The following is a 23,116-nucleotide window of genomic DNA, read 5'->3' as shown; positions in this document are numbered from 1 at the left end:
CCCTGTCTTCCATGTATGTGCATTCAGCTGTGTCTGCTGTGCTATCCTGGGACGTGCCAGGCTTGTCCTGCTCTAGGGCCCTGGCTCTGCCAGTCCCGGGTTACTCCCTGACTCGCCCTCACTCACCACATAGGCCTCTGCTCAAGTATTACCTCATAAAAGCACGCTTTCCTGATCAGCCGATCTGAAATAGGTACCCCCCACACAAACACAGAACCTGGGAATTCTCTATCCTCTTAAGCTACTTACCTTCACATCACTTGTTTCCACTTTACATGCTTTGTATTTTTTATTACATGTTTCTTTGCTGTGCTAAAACATAAGCTATGTGAGAGACAGGATTTTAGATTTTTTGTTCAGTTCTCTGCCCTCAAATGTCTGGCATATAGAAGGCACTCTCTAAATATTTGGTGAAATAATAGCTAAATGATAAATTTGAGATATAGTTAAATATGTAGCAACCCCCCAAAAAAGTTCTCACCATAATTACTCTTCAGCTCCATAACATAATCTGCTAACAGGATTATCACAAATGTCCTCAGTATTATCTTCATTTAATAAGTGGGACATTTTACTGATGAAGAGGTCAAGTAACTTCCCAAAAGTCACACAATTAATAAGCAGTAGAAACAGGGCCTAGCGGTTTCCCTGATTCAGCCACATCACAGAGCACCATTTATATAGAATGCGTTGGGAAGAGCGCCCCCTAGAGTTGTGTGTTGTAGGGGCCTCGCTTTGAGGCCAAGACCCATTCTGTTACTATTACCCCATAGGTTCATGAAGAGTTCTCCACAATTTGACAATATAACGTGCTTCTCTTTGAGTAATTTAGTTTTTCTTTTCTAGAGAAACTTTTTAAGCTTCTCGAACTACCGGACTGTCAAGTGCTACTATCAGAATCAGCTTGAAAAAAATTCTACATGATTTATCTGTAATAAATATGATATATTCAAGCTGTACACATTGTGGGGAATCCCAGCCCAATTGTAGTCATATTCATATCTGTACCCTTAAGGTGAAGAAGCTCAGAGAATAATAGAGCTTTACTGTAGGTCAGACCGCACACATCACCTAGATGTTTCGCAGAATTAGTGATTGTTTTATGACTTTTTAAAACATAAAGAGCCCTACAACCTGTGACTATATTTCATAGGCCTGTGAGATCTTATCAGAATACTGGTATCATAATTTCTTTCTACTTAATAAGAATAACAATCAGATTATATTAAAATAATAAAAATGTGCTAGTTTAGCTGTTAATACTTCTTCCTACTTACTACTAAATACAGGAATAAATCAAAAAGTTAATTGTGTTAATAAGAGAAAACTTGTTAAAATATTAAATAAAAATCTATATAATTCTACATACATATAGATTTAGGGGAAAATGACTAAAATAAATAATTTTTTTTATTCATTAAAAACAAAAATAGCCCTGGCCAAGTAGCTCAGTTGGTTAGTGAGTTGTTCTGATATGCCAAGGTTATGGGCTCGGTCCCCAGCCAGGGCACATGTAAGAATCAACCAGTGAATGCATAAGTAAGTGGGACAACAAACTGATGTTTCTCTCTCTCCCCCTTTTCTTTCTCGCCCTCCCTCCCTCCCTCTCTGTCCCTTTCTCGGTCACTCTATCCCTTCCTAATCAATAAATTAAATTATTTTTCAATGCTCACTGATTGGATCTGATCAGATTTTACTTTAGGTACTTATTAGAGTCACCTTTATAGTTACTATTAAATATCTTTCGATTAATGAATCATGACTTTTAAATGTCACCCAGCACAGAAATGTTTATATAGTTCATTTATTTCCTGTGTGCCTCCCAGGACCTTAATGTGCAGCACACGATGACTGTGGTCCATCAGTTTCACAGCGCCAGTGGAAGAGGGTAGAATAAAGGACTGAAATTAAAGGAGGATTCATTTCACTATTTGTACTGTGAATGTTGTCCATGGTTATAAGCATTCTAAAAAATTCCTAGGCCCTGAGGTTGAACACCAGTACCTCATAGGTTTTTATATTATTTTATGGTTTTTATAAAATTGAATACTGTTTGAAATAAAGGTATGGAAAAGAATTTAGTTTTAATACTTCATTTTTGGAGTATAATATCAAAAGTATATTTTCTTTTACATAATATACTTGCCTTTTTACTGTGAAAACCTTTGAACTCTTTGCTTTACTAACATATTATACTGTAAACTTGAAGTCCAAAGAAATACAAGGGTGGGCAAAAGTAGGTTTATGATAACAAATACACAATAATTAATAAATAATAATACAGGAATAAACTGTTTTGTGTACTCATAACTGTAAACCTACTTTTGTCTACCCCTGTATTTATTGGTCTGTTCTAGTGACTATGTTGTTAAATATATGAATAACCAACCAGTAAAAGAACTTTCAGCATTTCATTAAAGTTACAAAATTAAGTACTAAAATCCTTTTATTATTGAGCGTTAAAGTTTTATCTCTCCAATCTAGTAATTTTTTTAAAATGCCTATTTAGCCCTGGCTGGTGTGGACTGAGTGCTAGCCTGCAAACCAAATGGTCACTGGTTTGATTCCCAGTCAGGGCACCTGCCTGGGTTGTGCACCAGACCCCTGGTAGGGGGTGCACGAGAGGCAACCACACGCTGATGTTTCTCTCCCTCTCTTTCTCCTTCCCTCTCTCTAAAAGTAAATAAATATCTTTAAAAAATACATATTTAAGTGGAATAAGTGCCAGCATTGAAATGGAATAAAAGAAACTATTTGCAGTTTCCCAAAATGTTTTCCAGGAACCCTAATTCCATTTAGTTAAAGGGAAAAAAAATTGTCAGTGATCAAATAAATTGAGAAATGCTGGGTTTAAATAAATGAATTTTGTTCATTTTAACAATGACTCTCACAATCATTAATGTGTTATTATATATTGTCAATTTTCTAGGTAGGATGTAATTCTTCTCAGAAGTATTTGACCACGAATCCTTCCGTGTAGAGTATCTCATTGTAGTAATACCATAACACACACTTTGGGTTATGGTGCCCTATATCCAATGCTATTATGTGGAATACTTAAATTAAGAGGAAAAAAGAAATAAATTAAGGTTTGCTTTTGTATTGTCACCCTCCAGAATACCATATTCTATGACTTTAATAATTACTTTGTCATTTGAAAACATCACACACTAATGCAAAACAGTAATAATTGAGTGCCTTGGCTTTATTCCCAAAATATCAGATAATGGAGCCAATTTATTTATTAACTTAATTATAATAAAAATTAACGATATGTCTACAGAAAGAAAACATTTCAGTATTTTTACACCTTTAACATCCAGTTTTTTCTGTGTCATGAAGATTTAGAAAGATGAAGAAAATAGACCCATTTTATTTGTTTTTAAATTAGGAATGCCAGTCACTTATGGTATTTCATTTACCCCCTCTCCACACACACATTTTTAAAGCTTCACAGTAAATTCTTAAAATAAATTTTAATGTTATTTATGAGTAAACACAAACACCAAATGGATGAGTTTGTAGTAATTTGACATTTAGTAGCACATATTAAGATGTGTTCTGTAATCATGACTTTGTACATTGATTTATACTACTTTCAGTTATTAACATGAAGAAACTATAGCTGTATTACTTATATCCAGAATTCATCTCACATGTATTTTCCCCTCTTCCTTTGCTGTATTTCTGATACTCTTTGTTCTTTTCACCCGAAGTGTGTGTGTGTGTGTGTGTGTGTGTGTGTGTTAGCCTAAGTAAAACTGAGTTACGTTGGTGTAGCCTTATTGACACTGCCACTTTAAATCAGTTTAGAAGTTTTAAAGCTGGTAAATGACAGTGTCTGTTCAGGTGAGCTTAGCTATCTGAAATTTATCCAAAAGGAAATGAGTCACCTTATACCCAACATCTTGGTTTGTGAGCTTCTAGTCTTTAATGCCAGCAGTGATACTGTAAGAGGGTACACTGAGCATTCCAGGCCGTCTTTTATACTAAGTACGTACTGAGTCTTCCTGCAAAACAAATCTGTAGCGAGAAAAATTGTATGCTATCATATTAGACTCTTCTTCATATTCAGCTTTTCCAAAAATGTGACTCCATTGGTTCTTTTTTTAATCTTTAATTTTTTTTACTTTAAATAATGTTTTTGTTTTTCAGTTACAGTTGACATACAATATTATATTAGTTTCAGGTTTATGTATAACAAGGTTATAACCCTGATAAATCTAGTACCCAAGTAACACCAGACATAGTTCTTAGAGATTTTTGCTTAGATTATTTGAGTGATGATGTGAGGTAGTTTTTAATATAATAAAAGCAGCCCCAAACTTCTGTAGTACTTTATAACCTATTAAGTATTTCATGTACCAGTCCTAATGATAGTCTGGTAGGAACTTTAGGTCAGGAATTAATAACCACTTTATGGATAAGGAAAGCTCAGTATATTGCCTAAGGTCTCTCAGCGGTAATGGACAGAGCTGATTGCCTGCTACTTCCAGATCACATATTCTTTTGACAGTGCTCTAAAACCATGTTGCACTTAAATCTTACTTTTTACTCTTTTAAATCTTAGCCTAAAAAATAAGTCTGAATTTAATATTCAACATATTTAGCTCAGATTTGGAATCTTTTTGCTAAATATATTTGTTTCAGTTGTTAACTCTGTTGTTCACCACAGAATGATTTTAGATGCTCGTTTATCTTCCTTTTGATAGTAACACTAGCTTTTATCCTAAAATATTTCAAATTTATCTGTAGCACACCTGAGAGATTACTGTGCTTAATTATTTAGGGAAATATTTCTTTAACTTTGCACTTATGAAAACTATGTAATTGTTTCCCTAAAGTGGGTTTTCTAGATTTTCAGCTATTTCTTTAGTGTTGGAAATAGATCTGATAGTAACTACACTGTCAGCTCCATCTGTCAGTGTTTTAAATAGATCTGAACCCTGAAAACCCCATAGCAAATCCTTGTTTGGAAAAACCTAGGATTTTATATTATTACATAAAAATAAACATGATGTTACCCCTTTACTGGATTTATTACTGTCAGCCTCTTGAGCTAGAATGGACCCTTCTGATAATCCTAGTGCCACTTCTTTATCTTACAGGTAATTAACTTAATACCCAGAAAAATTAAGTGGCTTCACAGAGTAAAACAAGATAGAATCTAAGCCTCTTGATTTCCCACTCAGTCTTCCCCATTCCCAGTGGCTTATTTTATGTGTGAGAATTAATAATTTTGCATATTAATGAAATCGGCGCATTAAAATTCTTTTTAAGTAAATGTTGAGTTTCTCGGGATGCTTACTTGCAGCATTTGTCAGCTGGCAAGCGAGGTCATTTTTCATACACACGTGCCCCCTCACTTAGACACAAACCTACTCTGATCTGTGGGGCCTCAGAAATTCAGCAAAGTAATTGTAACCCACCATCTGTGACAGATCTAAAAGTAATACTTCCACTTGACCTTCTAAAATTTAGAGCAATTACTGTGATAATATGGTGCATCCTGCCTTCTGGATGAGCTGCTAGGCCCAGAATTGACCATGGCATTGCACACATTCCTGCTTTTGCTCTTATTTCATCACCTGCCTTTCACATTCCTACTGTTATAGCAGTTCCTCTTACAACTCCGCTCCCTTTACTTCAGTACCAGCTGCCATATGGTCATGGTAAGTATGAATCAAGTATTCCAAATTCTCCTCTCTTTCTAACCTTTTAGAAACTCATCTATCTAGTAGGAAGATACAGCACTGAATTTCTTGGTTAGGATAATCAAATCTATAAATGGATTTCAAAAAGCCAAATATTAATTTAACTGTGTGTTTATTGACCTATTAAAAATGCTTGGTCTTAATTAAAAACCTGAATTCCAGTTAGATGAGTGGAATTATTACTATAAAAAATGGGAATATTTGAATTAGATTGATGGCACCCCCTTACCAGTTTATTTAAAAGTTAACAGGACTTAAAAAGAACTCTGTATTTTGTGTAAAAGTTTCAGTGAGTCTGCAGAGGTCTGTCACTTGATCAAAGATTAGAAGCACATGTTAATATGTTAGCGGTTTCTTTAAGCATTGTTTCTAACCACGCCCTTTTAATTTAATATAAATGGCGTTTCTTGAGCATGCCATTTTTATCAGCCCAAATTACCTGACGTGCACTAATTGGTGTTAATGGGATTGAATAAAATTTGCCTAGGGAGTTCATTTTTTTAGGATAGCTGTATTTCATTGCATTTAAATTTAAATTAGATTGAAATTTAATGGTATTGCCAAAGGTTAATAAATTGTCATTTGTAAAGAAAGAGTTTATGTTTCCCTGTTGAAGAGATAATTCCACCTCAGAATGCAAATAAAAACAAAGGATAGTTGTGCCAGTGCCACTGAATTTCTTTTAAAATAGAAAGTCCATTAGCTGTGTTTATTTTCCTTTTCCATAAGGACAAGGAAAAATCTCAAAAAATTTTAAATGTGTTTTGTTTGAGATACAGATTGACTTTTTAGGTCATTTGCAGTAAATGTCCTCTCCTTGTAGGACTTGGAAAAAAAGTTTTCTCAATCCATATTTTTAGTAAAAAAAATACATATACATGTTCTCTTGCATTTTGGGAACATGAATTTGCTTTCATATTAGTTACCATTTCTTCCAACTTAAACAAATTGATCCCCCTTCATGTGACCTATAGTTTGCTCCGTCTTTGAATGTTACAATGTTCACATTTCTTAAATGCTTATGCTGTGATTTGGGGAGCGGTAGCATCACCTCTTTCTAGCAGAAGTGAAAGGATCTGACTATTCCACAATCTATGCCAGAAATTCTGATAATTTCACTGAGTTGTATAAAATTATCCTCAACTATAATTATAAAGTACAAAGTACATTGATGATGTGTTCTTTTTGAGTAATTAATGCGACCTGTGAGAAAAATTCCACCTAATCCAGCTCATTTTAGAAGGGGCCTTTTTTTGCTCTCTGTTCTAACCTGCAGCAGTGGACATTGGGTGTATGGTGCTTGTTTGTGAAAGGGAGCTAGAAACACATTGCATCCTACTTTCGTTGTTCTGGTCAGAATTCTTTGGTTACAGATAGTAGAAACTTATTTCAAATTAGCTCATGCCAAAAAGGAACATCTCACAATGAGAAAGTTCTGGGGTAGACCTGGATCTGGATGCTCAGTGTCTTGACATCAAGATTGTCATTTTCCCCCCTCAGTTTTGATTTCTTTATTCTCAGGTACTCTTTCGGCACATGGTAAAGAAAGGTGGCACTGGCAACTCACCGTTTATGAATTGTTACAGTTCTTATTTCCTGAGAAAGACCGTAATTTTCTCAGTGTCTGTATATCAAATCTGAGGTGAAGATGCTATAATTAGTCCCAACTAGATCGTGTTCTCACCCCTGGGCCAGTCACTGGGGATAGGATAGGGCCCTGTGGTGGGTCAGGCCTAGATCATATGCCTGTCACAGGAAGGCGGAGTGAATTCCACTGAACCTCAGATGTAGATGGGCAGCTACACAACACATACTCTCTGTGGTCATCTTGCAGAATATGAAGAGGAACTATTAGAGTAAGAACATCATGAAGTGAAAACATTTTGCCAGTTTATTAGATGAAAAATAGGCATGTTATCACTATTTTACTTTATATTTGGTTATTTCATTAGTAGTCAGGTTTTCACAAGTTTTTTTCTCACATTTTTATTAGGTGTTTGTATTTCTTCCATGAATTGTCTTTGCATGTGCTTAATTAATTTAAATAGAATGACATATAGTAGTCTCCATTTGGATAAATCCAGATGGAAGTATGGAGTATATATTATCTGTGAGAATTAGTTATTATTTTATGTTTGGAAAACACTGTTTTCTAAAAATATATAACAGCTTCAAAATCCTCCTTCACCTTTTAAAGTTTTGTTCACTTAAGTGAACAAAGTTAATTAAGGCCTCATGTTTCTTCACTTCATTCTTTGATAATGTAATTTTATCATGAATGATTATGTCACTTGATAATAGGAAGTTCAGCCCTAATAGTTCATGCATGCAATGCCTAATATATGTTTTGCATGCATTATTTGGTATCTTAATGTAGCAAGTGACATCCTAGGATAAAGATAATCAGCTATTCACATCTGACAGAATATTTAAGTTTATTAAAACTTTAGAGATTTCTTGAAAATCTGACAGCACACTGATTTTGAAGTTTTTTGTTTTTCCTTTGGTCAACTTATAAGTTCTATTTTATTACATTGGAAAATGAGATAAACCTGAATTATTCCTGTTTCTATATAGTCCACACATTGGCAATAATTAAAACAACAAAGTTTTTCATATTTTTATAGGAATAAAGATTGGATTTATAGTAGAATCCATAATTATAAGGTAATATAATTTTGTGTATTTAAAAAACAGACTTAGGGTTCCCCCCGTTTAACTAGTAGTAAGTGTATTTATTCTAAAAAATGCAAACAGTATTGAGTGTGTAAGGCAACGTTCCAGTGTTCCTCCTGCATCTCCTCCGTTAACTCTTACTGCCTAGAACAGGTGGGTGTCTACCCTTCCAGTCCTTGTTGTACTCATGTACTTGAAGCAGAGATTGTCATATTTAATATGGCTCAGAAATTTTCTCCAAAGTGTAGTAACTCAAAAGATACTGAATGAATGAACACCTCCAGGAAGTTCAGAGTATAAAACAAGTTGCTTTTGAAATTTTCTTTAAAATTCCTTTCTAAATATTTTTTCTACCTGGATTTATGCAATAGACCTAATATGAACCAGTCTAGGTAATGTTTTTACTACAGAAATATCTTCAAACAATTAATTCTACATAAACCAGATAATTCCTAAAGAAAACAGTATTTTCCCATTCATGTCAGTACTCATGTATACGTATCAGAATTGTGGACCAGCAGGTTCTACAAACCAAACTCACTTTATACATATGTATTAATTGAAAAAAAAAACTTTGTTTATTGCAGTGATTTAAATACTAATGACATTTTTAAAGATGAGTCAACCTTTAGTAAAATTAAACTTTTGTCCTTGATGAATTAAAGGCCTCAGTTATCTCCTCGCTCTTGGAAAAGCATGATTGCACTCCGAGTGAGTGTCAATGGTTTCACAGGGAAATTTTCAAAATAATTTTTTATTGCTCAGTTTTAAAGAGCTGCTTTTAATGGAAATTGTAAAAACAGAAAATAAGCTTAAGATACTCTGAATTTACTAATTTTGGCCATAAAATGGAAGTGTTCAATTTTGTGTCATTATTATCTTGATTATAATGCTGATCATTAAGATGGTAGAGGATTCTTAGGATTGGTCAAAAGTAAAATATTTGACCTTTTAAATCAAGGACTCAAAACCCTGTTTTATCATTATATTCTTTAGAGTCTTTTTAATGATTTTCTAAGGGTTGGGACATTTAATTTTAAGGGTTGTAGTTCTTGCATTCTGTTAAATTACATTCTCTTGGCCTACGGTATAATTTAAACTCCTCAAATATTTACAAAAGTAAGAATTTTGAACAGAACTATTGTTAACCAATTTGGAAAACAAAGCTAATTTATACTTACAGAGCAGGAACCCTGGTATCAGACTGTCTGGGATTACATGTCATCCCTAGGGCTTGGTAACTTCACACAGGTTGACCCTTTATCTTGTTTTTTTAAAAGAGTACTTCTATAGAACAATCTATAAAATAACATTTAATCGAATTTCATAAGAATTAAATGAAGTAGCCCTGGCTGGTATAGCTCAGTGCATTGAGCACAGGCTTGCGAACCAAAGGATCGAGGTTTGATTTCCAGTCAAGGCACATGCCTGGGTTGCAGGCCAGTTCCCGCAGAGGATGCATGAGAGGCAACCATACATTAATATTTCTTTCTCTCTCCTTCCCTTCCCCTCTAAAGATAAATAAATAAAATCTTTTAAAAAAGAATTAAATAAAGTAATATTTGTATTTAGAATGGTGCTGGTACCTAGTAAGCAATATTAATATATTAACTATTATTACACATGTGTGTGCATTCACATATACATTTCTGCCTGTGGCAGGCTTTTGAGGTTAAAATTTATAACACCTAAAATATTTATATTTTTGGAAGTGTTCAAGGGAGCAAATGGTGATTTCTCTGAGTGAGGGCCTACATCTCCCTGGGGAGGAAGGTCCTTTTTCTGATTTGCACAAAATGCCAAATAAACCAGCAGTGGCTTTCTCAGTCCATTCGGGCAGCTGTAACGGAAATACCATAGACTGGGTGGCTTAAGTAACGGAAATTTATTCCTCGCAAATCTGGAGACTAGGAAATCTAAAATCAAGGTGCCAGCAGGTTCAATATCTGTTGAGGACCCACTTCCCGGTTCATAGGCATGTTCTCCCATGGTGGAAGGATCAAGGGAGCTTCCTGGGGTCCCTTTTAAAAAGTCACTGATGTCATCCATGAGGGTGGAGCCTATTCATCTGATCACCTCCTAAAGGCCCACCTCCAAATACCATCACAGTAGGTGTTAGGTTTCAACATAAGTAATTGTGGGGGAGGATACGTAAATATTCCATCCATAGCACTGGCCTTGATAATGTGCAGCTTCTTCTGGCAGCTATAGACTGTTCTTTCTTAATCTTCTACAAAAATTGAAGATACACTTGAGACTGGGGGTGGGGGAAGGTAAGATTTTAAGAATTGGTACTTGGAAAGTTACCATATTTTGCTGTATATAATGTGCTCTCCTGTATATAATGCACACCCATGTTTTTGGCCCCAAACTTTATCAGGGAAAAAAATCTTTCATTATAATTTTTTAATTCAATTATTTATTCATGTTTATATACTTGTGTTTTGTGGGGTTTTTTGTATTATAAAGGAGTTTTAGCATTTATTTTTTGAGCATACAAAGATCCTTATTGCTTTCTAGAGTTACACTTTTAATGCATAAATACAAGTGAACAAATTAAAAACATTTATATAGGTATGGAATTAGTACTACCTATGTATAATATGCATCCTTACTTTTCCCTCACAAATTTGGGCAAAAAAATACACATTATACGCAGCAAAATATGGTATGCCTCAGCCAGTCACCTTGCTTAGCTGCCTGAAATGATGATATGCAATGAATTTAAAATTGGGAAAATAATTATTTTGGGTAGTGTATGATTGCTCTGCTTTTGTTGATTTAGGTTTCGAATACCTAAAAACTTTGGTATCTTCATGATCAGTTAGTGAAGGTCTTGGTTGATGGGTAGAAGAAGCAAAAGAAGCAACTCATTTAATTTCTTATACCATATACTCAGAATTATTTGGAATTACTGGAATAATAATTGTCTAAGTAGATTTTTTAAGAAGCCGAATGTACCATTTATTGGTACTTAGTGGTTAAGTGTTAAGATCTTTATCTGAGCCTTCTAATAATGATAAATGATTACTCTGTTATTGTTAATAACAATTAGATCATTCAACATTTCAATTTTTATTTTATCTAATAGATGAACCAACTAGCCCTAGCATTGATCATGATCTTGCGCATATTCCCGCTTCTGCTGTCATCTCAGCCTCTACCTCTCAAGCACCCTCTCTAGCAACAGTCCCTCCCAGCCTTACAACTTCAGCTCCTTTAATTCGACGTCAGCTCTCCCATGACCAGGGTATGTTTCAATGAGTGCTTATGTAAACCATCTTTCATTTTCCATTTTCTATTTAGAATACTATGACACACTGTGACCTTGTCACCATTAAAAGAATCCGAAAACTATTTGCAGATGTCTAAATGTTGGGTTTTAATTCCAGAATCTGTTGGACCTCCCAGCCTGGATGCCCAGCCCAACTCAAAGACAGAAAGATCAAAATCATATGATGAGGGCCTAGATGATTACAGAGAAGATGCAAAATTGTAAGTCTCAAGCATATTATTTTAAATATTTACTTGTGGGTGTTCAGCATCACTTTGACATACAAATATTGAATTTAATGGTGTTTTTTGTTTTTTAACTTTACGATATTAGAAATGTAAACAGAAGCAAAGTTCCTACTATATTCTCATTGAATTGTCAAATTAATACTTAAAAATCAGCAGTATATAAACAAAAATATGTATATTAATCACTTCCCACTCTAAGTCTCCAGCCACCCAGTTCTACTTTTACATATAACTGTATTTTTGTTTTCTTTTGTATAATTTCCAGAGTTATGCTCTGCATAAAATCCATACACACAATTTACCTATGCTCATGTGTCTATTCCAGTTACTTTTTATAAACAAATCATAGGGACTCTACACACTGTCCTTGGAGATAATTCAGTGCATACATTCCTGACTGATTCTATTTCGTGACTGTTTAATTTTCCATTGAATAGTTGTACTATATATAGTACCTCCAACCAGTGTCTTATAGACATTTAGATTGATCAAATCTTATTCTACCACAAACAGTACTTCAGTTACTATATCTGTATATTATTTAGCATGTGAGAATGATGGTTGGAAAAGGATTGTTACAGGAAGGGGTATGTATATGTTTTATTTTGATAAGGGTACAAGGGAGCAACTGGTAATTTCTTCTCTGAGCGAAGGCCTGTATGTCCCTGGGGAAGAGGGTCCTTTTTTCTGATTTGCACAAAATGCCAAATAAACCAGCAGTGGCTTTCTCAGTCCATTCGGGCTGCTGTAACAAAAGTACCATAGACTGGGTGGCTTAAATAACAGAAATGTGTTCCTGTTATTTATTCCTCAGTTGCTCACTGTAAAGATCATACCAAACCACATTCCCGCCAGCAGTGTACAAAAGCCTCTGCTGCCCCCTCACCAACACAGCGTGGCAGTCGACCTTTGATCGCTTTGTGACTCTAATGGTATCACACTGTGGTTTTAATTTGAAAACTTTCTTATTCTTAGTTGAACACCATTTCATGTATATTTAAGAGGTGTTTTTTTTTTTTCTGTGAACTGCTTTTTAGCGTTTCCTACTGGTTTTTCATACTGACTTCTGGGGGCTCTTTATATAAAAGAAACTAGCTGGGTTTTTTTTTTTTTTAGATAAGTATTGCAAGACTTTTTCCAATTTATTATTTTCCATTTGGTTTTCTTAATTTTTTTAACCATGAAAAAAGATCAAACCTTTTATATATTTTTGCAGTAAATTTAGAAATATTTTTAATGGTGTTTAGATTTTGAGTCATACTGCAAAATCCTTTTTGTCTCCTCTAAAATGATAAAAAAAGTCTTCATTGTTTACTTCTCAAATTTGTATGTTTCTCTTTTTTCTTTTTGTATATTTATAACTTTGATTCACCTGAAATTTATTTTATTCTAATTAATGAAATAAAGAGCCAACTTTATATTTTCCGGTGTCTCTCAGTTGTCCCCAAAGCATCTATTGAGTGTTATACTTTCCAGTGATATTTCATCTTTATTATAAACTAAATTTTATTTATGTTTAGTTTTATTTTTTATTTATTTATTTTTTATAGAGAGAGGGAGGGAAGGAGGGGAGAAGGTGTTCCGCCTAGTTTTATTTTTAGACTATTCCATTCAGTTAGTTCATTTGTTTATTCGTGTGTACCAAATTCTGTTAACTATAGTGGCTTTACAATGTTTTAGTATATGGGGTTATTCACCCTAATTACTTCGTCATTGCCAAATTGTCCTGGCTATTTTTATTATACTATTTGAACTTGAAAGTTAATTTTCTAGTTCTTAAACTCATGAATGTTTTCATTGACATGATATTTAATTTATAGATTAATATAGGGAATATTAACTTTTAATGATGTTGCACTTTCTGCCAAAAAATAGTTTGTCTTTTTTATTATAGTATTTTTGCTTGGATTCTGTGAAGTTTTTATTTGATGATTATTTATAGTCCATTAAAATTACTTCTTCCCATACCACCAATTTTAAAATTTAATTTTTGATTAAGTTTATCAGGGTAGCATTGGTTAAGAAGAATCTACACGTTTTAAGTGTAGATTTGTATAACGCACAATCTGTCTTTTGCACCGTGTGCTTGCTCACCAGCAGTTTGAGGGAAGTTTGTGTGGCCAGTGCAGAGGTCCGGGCCAGCAGGAATTTTCCTAATGATGCAGGATTTCATTCGTGAGCTCTTTTAACATTTATTTCTTCCTCACTGAATGATGTCAGTAGTTGCCACATTTCAGGGTCTACTTTACCCTATGGCACTGCTTCTTGCAAGATGGCAGAACTGTGTGTTTCGTACCCTTAGTTCTCACCTCCCCTGATACTCATGGTAATAAATGAGACTCCTGTCACCAGTAAAAGCACCCTCCTTCTCTTCGTTCCAAACCAGGGAAGGTTGATTGGATCTCCCAGAGAGCAGTGCCCTGAAGTTTTTGTTTGAGGTGTGTAACCAGTGGCATCCTTTCTTCCTGTATTCATTTTTTAGTTCATTGCATTTAACCACTTTTCTTCATTTTTTGTAGTGCATGGCTACAGATATCTCCCGGTAATTGTTGGAGATTGCGTATGTGTATTGTTTCTGGTTACCTTGATGTTCGAGGTGGTTTCTGAGAGGAAGAGGACAGTGTCATCTCCAGTTACATCTTAAAATGCTAAGTTCCTTAAGTGAATTTGGAATTTAAAAATAACGAAAAACTTGCCCTAACTGGTGGCTCAGTCGGTTGGGCATCATTCCACAAAGCAAAGGGTCGCTGGTTCAAATCCAGGTCAAGGCACATGCCTGGGTTGTTCGGTTCCGGAACCCACAGTCCAGGCATGTGTGCACAGGCGGCTCATCGATGTTTCTCTCCCTTCCTCTCCCCCCTACCTTTCCTTCTCTTTAAAGATAAATAAAATCCTCTCTAAAAATAAATAAAATAACAGAGAAACAACTTTTTCCCCTAAAGTTTAATGACTTTAAGTAACTGGTGTGACTTTGTCTTCTGAAGCCCTAAGACTTTGTAGGGGCAACAGTTCTTACTGAAATCATCCATGATGTGCCTGGATGGGCAGAGTAGCCACTGGGACCAGCCCTGGCCGCACTCCTCCTGCCACGTGTAGGGCTCAGAGTGTCCGCAGGCTGGGCGGGTGTAGACCTGCGGCTCCCTCTGTCTGACTATTGATGGCAGCTACTTACCTGTGATTAACACTGTGGAAATCCTTTTGCAACTCTGGTTGACTAATAATAAAAAGCTCAGTGTTTATCCTGAGTAGCTTTTCTTTCATCTAAAAAAAAGGATAAGAAAAATCTCATACTTTATGCAGACATAGGTTTCATGTACCAGATCAACTAAGAAAGCTTCCGTCACTGTATCAAAAGTTTAAGTGATTATAAAATTAGCTGTTTTCCTCACTTGTGTTGAATAGTGGACATTTCATATGGAGATGATGATATGTTGTTAGCACACTGACGACAGGTTGGCTGGATTATAAAACTGTTCTTAACATCTTAAAGTATTTTCTGCACTATTGAAAATACTTACATATTTCTTTTCCAACAGGTCTTTTAAGCCCATTTCAAGTCTAAAGGTAATCAAGGTCAGTATTGGATATTTTAAACATATCAGCAAATGATAAATGTTTCTATTTACCTTAGTTTACTTAGCTCTTCATAGAGAATGATTTCTTTTATTTATTAGATACATTTCATAAATCTCATAATCCTTTATTCTGTTTCAAGTGCATTTGGAAAATATACATATAAAGTATTCTTTTCTAATTTCTAAACATATTTTATAGGGTGGGGCTAAGGTGGGTTTACAATTGTGAGTTTACGTAAAACAGACTTTATTCTTGTATTATTATTTGTTGTTGCTTTTTCCATACAGACAGCTGTAAACCTACTTTTGCCACACCCTGCGTACTACTGTACACAAATTATGCTGGTTTTTCTCACTCTCAGTTTATGGTCCCAAATCGAACTGCCCAGCAGTCCTTCTGTATTTTGTTGTATGTCTGTTTTCCTAGCCTCCAAATTGTTACTTCAGGCCTTCCCTCTGCCCTGCCTCCTACAAGCTACCCTCATCCCCTCGCATTCTCCCTTTTCCCATACTTCACTGGAAAAATAAAAGCTGTTAGACAGGAATTTCCTTATTTTATTTTCCCCCAAATATTAGCTACCTTCATTTATACCTACACTTTCTGCCTTCTCTACTCTTATCTTTCTACTTGGAATATCATACTACTAAAAACCAACATCCACATTTCTTCTTCGGATTCCACCATGTCTCATTTTCTGAAGACCCTTCTCTCTTCTGCAAAACCGCTCTCCAGTGGCTTATTCACCATCATACATAAGTATGTTTTACTCTGTAAGCATGTTCTAAAACCTTTCTCGAATCCACATTTCCCCTATTTTTTCTATTTGTAATTTCCACTATTCACTACAAAACTCTGAGGAAAAAAATTGTCCATTTTCTACTTTGTGTCACACGTGCACCTCAGCAAGGCCTTGCTCAAGCTAACATTGCCTGTGACATTCACGTTCCGAAACAAACAGTTACTTAGATTTTTAACTTTTTTGACCTTCCTGTAACCTTCAGCACAAATTTCCACTCCCTTTCTGAAACACTTTCTTCTGCTGGTTTCTCTGCCTAATATTTAAAATGTTGGGAGCTGGTCCTGACCCCTCTTCCCTCTCTATCTGGCCTGATTTCCCTGATGAGCTTACAGAGGTCTCCCAAAGTTTACATTGCTGGCCTTGGCCTCTTCCTCGAACTGGAGTTCGCACGGACTGTGCCTACGTAACATCTTCATTTGGATGTTTAATAAGCAGTACAGGGTTTACAGGCCCCATAGACCTCGATCACCCCCAGACACATTTATCCCCCAGATTTTTCTGACTAAGTCCACTGTAATTCAGGATTTAGCCTTTTGTCCCCTTTCACCCTCTCCTGTATCAGGTCCAGTCCCCACTATCTCCTGATTCTTTACATTCCTCCCTGTCTTCACTTCTGCTACTTGAGTCCAAGATGTCTTCGCTCCTCACCTGAATTCCTCCAGTAACACCTTTGTCATGGCTGCCCTTTCAGAATCCGTTCTCCATGTAGCAAGTAGTGACTTGTGTTGACTACATAATGCCACTCCCCGGATTCATTTTCTGATGGCTCCCTTCACACTTCCTACCAAGGTCTAAAAGACCCTAAACCATCTAGCATTTTCCATTTCTGTTACTCATATTGAACAGTAAACATTTAAAATGATATTGATAAAGACTGTATGTTGCCGTGTATAATATGCTCACATATATAATGTGCACCCACATTTTTGGCCCAAACTTACAGAGAAAAATGTTTTGTTTTAATTGTCTAATTCAATTATTTATTTATATTTAGAAACAAAACGATTATCATTCCAGGGTATTATTTTGCATACAGATATCATTATTATTTTCTAGAGTTACACTTTTAGCACATAAGCATAAATAAAAGAATTAACATTTATATAGATACAGAATTAGTACTGTATATACTAATGTATACACCATGTATAATATGCATCCTTAATTTTCTTTAAAAAATTTGGGCAAAAAAGTGTTCATTATACTTGGCAAAATATGGTATGTACATTCATTAACTGTACATTTTCCCTGAACTTTTCTTTCCCTAACCTATCATGATTGGCTCTTTTAACAATTTTTCCTCCAGATTTAAACTTAAATGCTCTTTCTTCAGAGAGGCCTTGCCTTAGCACCACTAATTTATAGCTGCTGCTGCCATTCATTACTGCATCTCAGTGTTTTTCATTCTTCAGAGGGCACTGCTCACAACCTGATCATTTTCTTGTTTCTTTTTAAATTCTTCCTTGTCTTTTTGCACTAAAATGCGACCTCTTGAGAGCAGGAAAATTATATTATTTTTATAATTTTTTAATAACTACAAATTTCTTCAGATGACTTAAAAAGGATGGTGGTCAATTTACATTTTTTAACAAGACCAGAAATTTTTCTAATGTAATTGATAAAGTTAGGATTTTTCAAAAGTAGCCCTTCACTTGGAACACTAAATAAAAAGTCTTTCAGCTAAGTAGTTTCATTGTGCAAACATCTATACAGGAGAAAGCTGACATTTTGCTCCCCTGCCCTTTTTGGTCTTTTCTGTAGATCACAGACAGCCAAAAATCATCAGAAGACTCTGGATCCCGGAAAGATTCTTCCTCAGAAGTTTTCAGTGATGCTGCAAAGGAAGGTTGGCTCCATTACCGGCCACTGGTCACCGATAAGGGCAAGGTAGTGCATTTTCTTAGTTCCTGCAAGTGGAAGAGAGACAGACACTGAAAACTAAAGCATGGAGTCTGTATATAAAATGTCAACATAGCCCTGGCTGGTGTGGCTTAGTGGATTGAGCGCGGGCCTGCGAACCAGACAATCGCGGTTCAATTCCCAGTCAGGGCACATGCCTGGGTTGCAGGCTGGTTCCCTGCAGGCCACTTCCCAGCAGGGGGCCCACAAAAGGCAACCATACATTGATGTTTCTCTCCCTCTCTCCTTACCTTCCCCTCTAAAGATAAATAAATTAAAAAATAAATAAATAAATAAAATGTCAACATATCCAAGGCCCTGGCGGGTGTGGCTCAGTGGATTGAGCGTGGGCTTTGAACCAAAGGGTCATTGCTTTTGATTCCCAGTCAGGGCACATGTCTGGGTTGTAGGCCAGATCCCCAGTAGGGGGCGCACAAGAGGCAACCACACATTGATATTTTTCTCCCTTTCTCCTTCCCTTCCCCTGTCTCTAAAAATAAATACATAAAATATTTTTAATAAAATAAAATGTCAACCTATCCAGAATGAAGAATGGAAAATATCTTTTATAAACACCTTTTTCCATATGAAGAAAACATTATTTTTTTAAAAATTCTAATCACATTTAATTTTCTACTTTTTTTTAATTCTGTGTATCATCTATGGAATATATTGTCTTATGTTTTGGTAATGTGCAAGAGAATTCAAACTATTTAAGAAGAAACTTTGCTTTTATCATTAAAATTTATTAGTTATTATCACAGAGTAATCTTTTAAAGCGTGCACTTCTTCATATTAATAATCTTAAATTATTTATTTATTTATTTATTTTTTAGAGGGGGGGGAGGGAGGGAGAAAGAGAGGGAGAGGAACATCAATGTGTGGTTGCCTCTTGAGTGCTCCCCTACTGGAGACCTGGCCTCCAACTCAGGCATGTGCCCTGACTGGGAATCGAACCGGCGAGCCTTTGGTTTGAGGTCGGCACTCAATCCACTGAGCCACACTAGCCAGGGCTCACTTTATTATTTTAAATTTTCTTTATAATTTCCTCTTTTTGTTTAATTTTATAAATATTGAGTTATATAAATGAATATCACAATATCACTATATATTTCATTAAGTAAATTCCAATACAATGAAAATTTTGCCATAAAGTTTCCTACAATATTCAGGCTGCTTATTTGTAACAAAACTTTAATGTTGTCAAAGAGTTTAACAATTTAAGAAAACTCACTTTGGTTGTGACTGTTATAACTTGACCATATGAAGTTGATCAATTTTGTTAAGTCATTACTTAAAGATACTGTTTTGGGATCTCCTTAGCAATGTTTTTCATTTTCATGACCTATGACTTGTGTTAAACCTGACTTTCACTCAACAGAATTTTCTGGCTGATTCTTTTATTTTTTTCTATTCCTTTTGCATTTTAAATATATTTTGCAGTGCCTGTTTTTATCTAAATTACCTTGTTTATTTTCCTAACCAAATTGAAGTTGAGATTTCACTGTCCTTAATTTTGATGTGAATATATTGCCTAACTTGGTTTATGCTCCACAAGTTTTGTCTTTCCTCTCCTAACAAGTATGTTTTGAAATAAATCAGACACCTGCTGCATTTGATATGTATTTCTGCTTAACCGTGTTGCTTAATGTGTTTATCCTGTCACTGCAATTTAGCCAGGGATTAAGTACTTCTGACCTGTTCCATGTTTTCTAGCGAGTTGGTGGAAGCATCCGGCCGTGGAAGCAGGTGTATGTTGTACTTCGGGGCCATTCACTTTACGTGTACAAAGATAAGCGAGAGCAGATGACTACATCTGAAGAAGAACAACCCATCAGTGTTAACGCTTGCTTAATAGACATCTCGTACAGTGAGACCAAGAGGAAAAATGTGTTCCGGCTCACCACACCAGACTGTGAATGCCTCTTTCAGGCTGAAGACAGAGACGATATGTTAGCCTGGATCAAGACCATCCAGGAGAGCAGCAACCTAAATGAAGAGGTGTGGGTTCTAAACGATGTTGATAAAATCAGACAAGTTCGTTCACATTTTTCTTATTTCTTTTTTTAAGAAGACTGAAAGTATCTAATACATTATTTTTACTTATTGGAATATCAGCTGTAGAAATTTGAAAAAATAGCTTATTTATGTACTCTGCATACTGTCTCAGAAGCAGGGAGCCACAGATCAGGAGACTGGTTCCTAGTTCTGGTCATTACCTTTATGGCTAAATAATTCCAGATCTGTCTTCTTATACTTCAAACAGGAATGTTATAGTGATAGTGCTTATGAAAACAAATTCCTATGTAAATCTAAAGAGACAATGACGTGATGGTTTTTGTTAGTGGAATCATGCAGTTAAGAATATCGTATCACCTATTATAATAGATTAATTGGTTTTAGGAAAACTTGAATGATCAGAAATCATGTTATAAGCCATTTTTAAAATAAGAAATCATGTTTAGGGATTTAGAGAGTTTCTAGCTCACAATCATCAAGATATTTTTATAGTGTGAATTTCAGCAGCAAAAGTAGTTTTTAAAGTGTATATAATGAAATTCTAAACCAAAAATTCAGCAATGATCATGTCTAGCTTTTATTTGACCTTTTTTGTGTCATTTTGACAGTTTTGTGTCAAAACTGTCACACAGTTTTTCTAACACATTGTTTTCACTTTTTGTGCCCATTGTTAGCACAAAAAGGGAAGAGCAACTTTCTTCAGTGCTTAGGAACACATATATTAACTATAAGGTTATGCAGTTTATCTTCTTTAATTTTAGTCGTTCTGTTATATCCAGTTCATATTATGAAAACTTACCTATGCCTGTGCTTTTTTTCTCTGATAGTTTACATTCTCCCTTGTTTGTGGTTAAAAGTTGCTACACCAGATTGTATCAGTACAACCTGTGTTCTACAACCACCACTACAAAGAGAGCGTCAGACCTGAATTTTTGCAAAGAAACAGGGAGAATAAGAACTTGGTGTAGATTTCAGCTTTGATAGCCACGTTTAAGAAGCACCTGCTGCGTGCTAAGCATTTGTAGAGTGTCCCTGTTAAACTTCCTTCAGGTGACTTCATCTGTAAAACATAGAGGGCTGTTTTGAGGACTTAATGAGATAGTGCTTCTGAAAAACGCATGCTGCCTGGTAGATAATAAGCATTTACTTAATGTCAGTCATTGTCATCATCATTATCATCCCAAGTTAAGACACAGGTATTTTTTCCTGTTTTATAGATAAAAAAATAATAATTCACTGAGCACATACCATATGGCAGACACTCTTTTAAGCATTTTACATGAATTAATCTCAGCAGCCATATGAATGTGTCCTATTATTATTATCATCATCACACCATTTCACAAACAAGGAAACCATGTAGCAAAGACAGGTTGTGTAATTTCCCCAAGGTGACATAGCTGATAAGGTCTGGGCTAGGATTTAAACCAGGAAATCTTATCCTCTAGATTAACCGTATGGTGTCTTTGCTGGGAAAAGAGTCATTTTGAATTTGAGATTGTTTGACTCCAAAGCCTGTATATTTTGTAAATTATATTGTTGTAATCAAAATGAGACAACTAAAAAAAAATTTTTGAGGACATATGTCGATATATAATTGAAATCAATAGGAAAAAAATCATCACTTTAGGGTCAACTCTCAAGTTTTCCATATAGCATGTTATAAAATTTAACTTGTTGGGGTGTTTTTTTTAAAGAAAACTTTTGAGCTTTCGTCTTCTGATAATCTGTCACTTCTGGCACTTAATTGATCCTCAATCTCATACTCCTATAACCATGAACAATTTTGGCCATATTTTTTCATCTTCAATCCATCTGAGTGTTTTGAAATGCTGGTCATTTCTTTCTGGTATTAGTGAGAGAAAAAACTGACTTTCTGCTTCCCAGTCATTAATTTAAAATGACAGATTAATAAGTTTGAGCACTGGGCTACTCACTGGTACTATTTTTAGTATTACTGTGGTACAGAAAATAAACAGAAAACTTTGTCAGTGAGGGCGGCACTTGGAACATTGGTCACACAGTGCCTGTGGGAGGTGACGTTGAAGAGAGGCGTCATGACACCACCGTGGAGGGTACCTATAGTCTTTACTGAATATGCAAGTAGAGAGGCCTATTGTGGGGCAATGGAGAGCCTCCAAAAATTAGGGATTCCTATTTTTAGAGTTGACTGTCTAATTTTACCTTCTTTTTATTCTGTAGGACACTGGTGTTACTAACAGGGATCTAATTAGTCGAAGAATAAAAGAATATAACAGTCTGATGAGGTGAGAATTCCACTCTGTGCATAAGTTAACTTGGGTATAAAATACGTAATTGTTAAGAAACTTCATTTCTTTCAGCAGCAAAGCAGAACAGTTGCCAAAAACACCTCGCCAGAGCCTCAGCATCAGGCAGACTTTGCTTGGTGCTAAAGCAGAGCCAAAGACGCAAAGTCCACATTCTCCAAAAGAGGAGTCAGAGAGGAGGCTTCTCAGCAAAGGTACTGATGTTGGCATTCTCAGATAAATGTAGCAAATGAAATGGTTTAAAATTGGGGTTTTAAAGGCATTTTTATATTTTTCTGTACCAGTTTTGCTAACCTCAGCCCAGTGTGCACTAGCTCAAAGACCACTGTGAGCCTAGTCTAGGCCAATGGGACCTTTCCCTTTAAGGTGAGATCTAAGGTACCCTGACAAAGGCAAAGTGGAGGGAAGTACAACATATACATCTGCACTGCAAATTTGATTAATGCAGAGGATCAGGCGCTCTCATCTGGAGATTAATTGTGCTTCTTTCTGTAAAACTCTCACTATAAAGTTGTCGCATGGATTCTATTTTCTTGACTATTTTAAATAAAATCATGGTACAGATTGTAAAAAGGTAAAGATACATAATTGATAGCTACAAAATTATATGAAAACTTAAAAGA

General features: G+C 35.4%; 1 protein-coding gene across 9 annotated transcripts in view; it reads left to right on the top strand.

Moving 5' to 3' along the window:
* The window catches only part of ARHGAP21 (Rho GTPase activating protein 21), a 127,752-nt gene that overhangs the window by 90,829 nt on the left and 13,807 nt on the right, over positions 1 to 23,116 (top strand). For 6 of the 9 annotated variants that reach the window (XM_037125803.2, XM_053673467.1, XM_053673469.1 and 3 more), the window contains 7 exons: positions 11,482 to 11,640; positions 11,783 to 11,885; positions 15,449 to 15,485; positions 18,049 to 18,174; positions 19,903 to 20,187; positions 22,408 to 22,472; positions 22,548 to 22,687. In XM_037125803.2, coding sequence (XP_036981698.2) covers positions 11,482 to 11,640; positions 11,783 to 11,885; positions 15,449 to 15,485; positions 18,049 to 18,174; positions 19,903 to 20,187; positions 22,408 to 22,472; positions 22,548 to 22,687 — 915 coding nt within the window. The remainder of the gene's footprint in view (positions 1 to 11,481; positions 11,641 to 11,782; positions 11,886 to 15,448; positions 15,486 to 18,048; positions 18,175 to 19,902; positions 20,188 to 22,407; positions 22,473 to 22,547; positions 22,688 to 23,116) is intronic. The other 3 variants (XM_037125807.2, XM_037125811.2, XM_053673470.1) reach the window with 2 other exon arrangements.

The sequence above is a fragment of the Artibeus jamaicensis genome, unplaced genomic scaffold (assembly GCF_021234435.1).
Source record: "Artibeus jamaicensis isolate MK-2021 breed Jamaican fruit bat unplaced genomic scaffold, CSHL_Jam_final contig_867, whole genome shotgun sequence".
Classification (NCBI taxonomy): domain Eukaryota; kingdom Metazoa; phylum Chordata; class Mammalia; order Chiroptera; family Phyllostomidae; genus Artibeus; species Artibeus jamaicensis.
The sequence above is the reverse complement of the archived record's forward strand: the minus strand, read 5'-3'. Positions and strand labels throughout refer to the sequence as shown.